The 4,082-nt window shown below is 45.6% G+C and overlaps 1 gene segment (V, D, J or C); it reads left to right on the top strand.

The window, feature by feature from the left end:
- The first annotated feature begins 362 nt into the window (after positions 1-362).
- LOC131518039 (immunoglobulin heavy variable 3-74-like) lies at positions 363-950 on the top strand. The segment is given in 1 exon segment: positions 363-950. A coding segment is annotated over 1 exon segment (588 nt).
- The last annotated feature ends 3,132 nt before the right edge of the window (positions 951-4,082 follow it).

The following is a 4,082-nucleotide window of genomic DNA, read 5'->3' as shown; positions in this document are numbered from 1 at the left end:
GAAAAGATCACTGTGTTCACAGATCAGAATTATTTATACTGTCACAGTCCCTTCTGCAAGAAGTGATCTAGAAGTGCCTCTCAAACACTGGTTTTAAATTTGAAACAAATCTAAGTCTGGAGCCTGATATATAGTCAGAGGATATGCAAATAGGGCCCTCCCTGTGCTGATTAAACCAGTCCAGCTCCAACCCTGCAGCTGGGAGAGGAGCCCCAGCCCCGGGAGTCCCAGGTGTTCCCATTCTGTGATCAGCACAGAACACACACACCTCACCATGGAGTTTGTGCTGGGCTGGGTTTTCCTGGTTGCTCTTTTAAAAGGTAATTCATGGTGAACGAGAGACACTGAGTATGTGAGTGGATATGAGTGAGACCAGTAGATGTGTGACGGTTTCCTCACCAAGATGTCTTGTGTCTGCAGGTGTACTGTGTGACGAGAAGCTGGAGGAGACTGGAGGAGAACAGGTGAAGCCGGGGGAGTCCCTGAGACTCACCTGTGTGGCCTCTGGATTCACCTTCAGTATCTATAGCATGCACTGGGTCCGCCAGGCTCCAGGGAAGGGACTGCAGTGGGTCGCACGCATTTATGCTGATGGAAGTAGTACAAACTACGCAGACTCCGTGAAGGGCCGATTCACCATCTCCAGAGACAACGCCAAGAACACGCTGTATCTGCAGATGAACAACCTCAAGAATGAGGACATGGCCACATATTACTGTGCAAGAGACACGGTGAGGGGACCTCGCTGGCAGCCCAGACACAAACCTCCCTGCAGGAGCGGATCAGCACCACCAGGGGGCGCACACTATGCACAATTCTCCTTTGTGTTCCCAGGAGCAGGTGCATTTGGAGGATACATGCAGGTTTCCTGTCAGGGTCTGGGGTTTCCTCTCAACACAGCAGTTCCTGGACACAGGATTCTGTGCTTACCTATTAACTTTCTGAATTAGCAACTGTGTTGTCATAGGAAAACTGCACTAACATGCACAAAGACACAGTTGTTTGCATTGCTTACTCCTGTCCCTCAACATGAGTGAATTACAGATTTCCTGAGGCACAACAGCTGAACCTTAAAGCAGACCCAGATGGACTCCCTGTGCAGCCAGGACCACAGGATCCCACAGCTCCCCATTATCTTCACCCATCGCTTGTCCCAATCAAACAACGTGACTCTTCCCTCCTGGCATTTGCTACTCAGGACATTCAATGAGCTACAGCTTTATTCAATTCCTCTAAACAAGAGATGAATCATCTCCATGTATTAGTCAGGATTCCCTTGAGCAACAGAATCCAAAGCACATTGGTTTCCATGACAAAATATGTTGAGAAGTCCCATGATCTACTGCCACAAGTTGGGGACCCAGGAAAACCAATGGTGTAATTCTCGCCTGATTATGAAATACTCTAGTCTCAGAAACTGCAGAGCTGATGATGTAGCTCTCAGAACAAGGGCAAGAGGAGACCAATGTCCAGTTCAAACAAGCACATGGGAAGTAAAAATGAGGGAATTCTTCCTCCCTCTGCATCGGGTTCTACTCAGAACTATAATGGAATGGGTGATGCCTAGGCAGAAAGAAAACATGGATGGAAATGCCAATCTCTTCTGCAAACACATATCAGACATACTCAGAAGGAGTGGTTAATCTGGGCACCCATGATGCAGTCAAGATTAAAATAAGGTAATCATGAAGTCAACCTCCTGTAAATGTGGAGTTCAAAGACTAAAGATTTAGAAGTCCATGCTGTCACGGGGGTGGAGCCTGGTGGGCATGGCAGTGCTCCTGTGAAGAAGGAGAGCAGAGACCAATGGGGCGGGCACTGCGATCTGAGGGTACCCTGGCTGGCATAGAGAGAGACAGTCCCTTCTTGGAGTGCATTTGGGAGAGGGGGCATTGCCTCTCATGGGACACGAGAGCTGACAGGCACCATTGCACTGCCCTGGTCATTAGCATTGGAGCCTCTGCTAAGAGCACCTAACTGGACGCTGCCTTCTTGATGTTCTTTACCATGAACTCCAAGCCCCTAATGTTCATGCAACTGCCCTTCTGGGATAACCAGCTCCAGCCACAACACAGAAAAACCCTCTCCCAGAGGATCGGTGGGGTCCCTTTAATACTGAGTTCATACAGTTTGGACTTCGGAAACCCAGCTAGAGCTCGTAATATAAAATATAAGAGCTCTGTGCCACCAGGTGGGCCAATGGCTTGGACACAGACAGGGTGAAGGCAGGGTTCTGACTGGGACCAACGAGTACAGATTTTTCTCTCTGTGGGAGGGCTTCCTGAACAGGGGCGGCTGGGAACTCCAACTGCAGGGACTAGACGGGTTGCTGATGCCAATATTTCCTCCCGCCAATCAGCATGGACAGAGTTCAGTGAACAGCACAGCACCCCCCAGTAGAAGCTGAGCCACTGACACCAAGATCCACCCCCCTTGTCTTACTCAGATGCTTCCTTACTAGGAAAAGACTGCCTGGAACCCAGACCAGCACCACGCCCCTCCCTCCAAAGACCACCATATACCCCCACAGGCACCAAGTCTTCTGACCATATAGTGAGGCAAAGCTTCACTTCTAGGGGACATAGGAATTAGCCTCTTTTAACAGTCAGAACAAACTCACTTAGTTAAAACACAACACTGGACAAAGTTGAAAAACTCCCTACTGGAGGCAAGGAGAAACTTTCAGAGGACTGACTTGAGGGACACAGCAGCCAATACATGACAGCACAGTGCACACAGCACATGCAAGAAATGCTTCCAGAATATCAGGTCCTCAACAGTATGTAAACACTTGTCATGAAGACACTACTCTAGAAGCAGAAAACATAACAGGATTTTCCGAAAAACTTAAGAAAGCAGAGACAGACATACAGACTGATGGAGGAATGCATTCCAAAAGAATAAACGATAAAAGGTCATTGTAAGGGATATAATTAAAACACATATAACAAATATGCCTCAAACAGAATTTTTAAAAACTATAATAAGTGAAAATAATTTTTAAAAACTATCATAAGGACACTAGCTGTGCTTCAAGAAAGCAAACAAGACAGGAGGATACCCTGTCTACATATAGAAAAGACCTAAAAACTTGTCAGTCTGAAACGTTACAAATGCTATAAACGGGATGTGAAACTGATTGTATATAATGACCTCAGGTGGAAAGAAGCAGATGAGTGAGTAAGTGACATAGAAGATAAAATTATGGGGGAAATGAAGCAGGAAAGAAGAGGAAAACTAAATATTGCATCTCAAACGTATACTTCGGGAACTCAGCAACTCCAAAAAGTGAAATAAAATTCTTTTCAAAGGAGTCCCTGAGACATTGTGGTTTATATACACAAAGGAGTACTACGTGGCAATGAGAAAGAATGAAATATGGCCTTTTGTAGCAACATGGATGGAACTGGAGAGTGTTATGCTAAGTGAAATAAGCCATACAGAAAAAGACAGATACCATATGTTTCACTCTTATGTGGATCCTGAAAAACTTAACAGAAGCCCATGGGGGAGGGGAAGGAAAAAAAAGGAGGTGAGAGTGGGAGAGAGCCAAAGTGTAAGAGACTCTTAAAAACAGAACACACTGAGGGTTGATGGGGGGTGGGAGGGAATGGAGGGTGGGTGATGGGTATTGAGGAGGGCACCTTTTGGGATGAGCACTGGGTGTTGTATAGAAACCAATCTGACAATAAACTTCATATAGTGAAAAAAAAGGAGTCCCTGAGCAAAACGAGTGGGAGGAAAAAAAGGAAAAGTTTTATCTCAGTGCATTATAGTGGAAAATGTCCACAAACTGGGGAAAGAAACAGTCGTCCACATCTATGAGTCACAGAGAACTCCCATTAAAATAAAAAAAGCAGGCAACAGAGAGACATATAACAGTAAAATTAGCAAAATACACATAGAAAGAAAAACACTAAAAGCAGCAAGTCAAAAGAAGTCGCTAACTAAAAAGGGAAGACATAAAAGATTATGGCAGATGTCTCCACAGAAACCTGCAGGCAAGAAAGGAGTGGCATGATATCCTCAACATGCCCAATTAAAAAATATGCAGCCAAGAATCCTTACCCATCAAGGCTGTC

Source organism: Neofelis nebulosa, chromosome 7 (genome assembly GCF_028018385.1).
Source record: "Neofelis nebulosa isolate mNeoNeb1 chromosome 7, mNeoNeb1.pri, whole genome shotgun sequence".
In the NCBI taxonomy this organism is placed as follows: domain Eukaryota; kingdom Metazoa; phylum Chordata; class Mammalia; order Carnivora; family Felidae; genus Neofelis; species Neofelis nebulosa.
The sequence above is the reverse complement of the archived record's forward strand: the minus strand, read 5'-3'. Positions and strand labels throughout refer to the sequence as shown.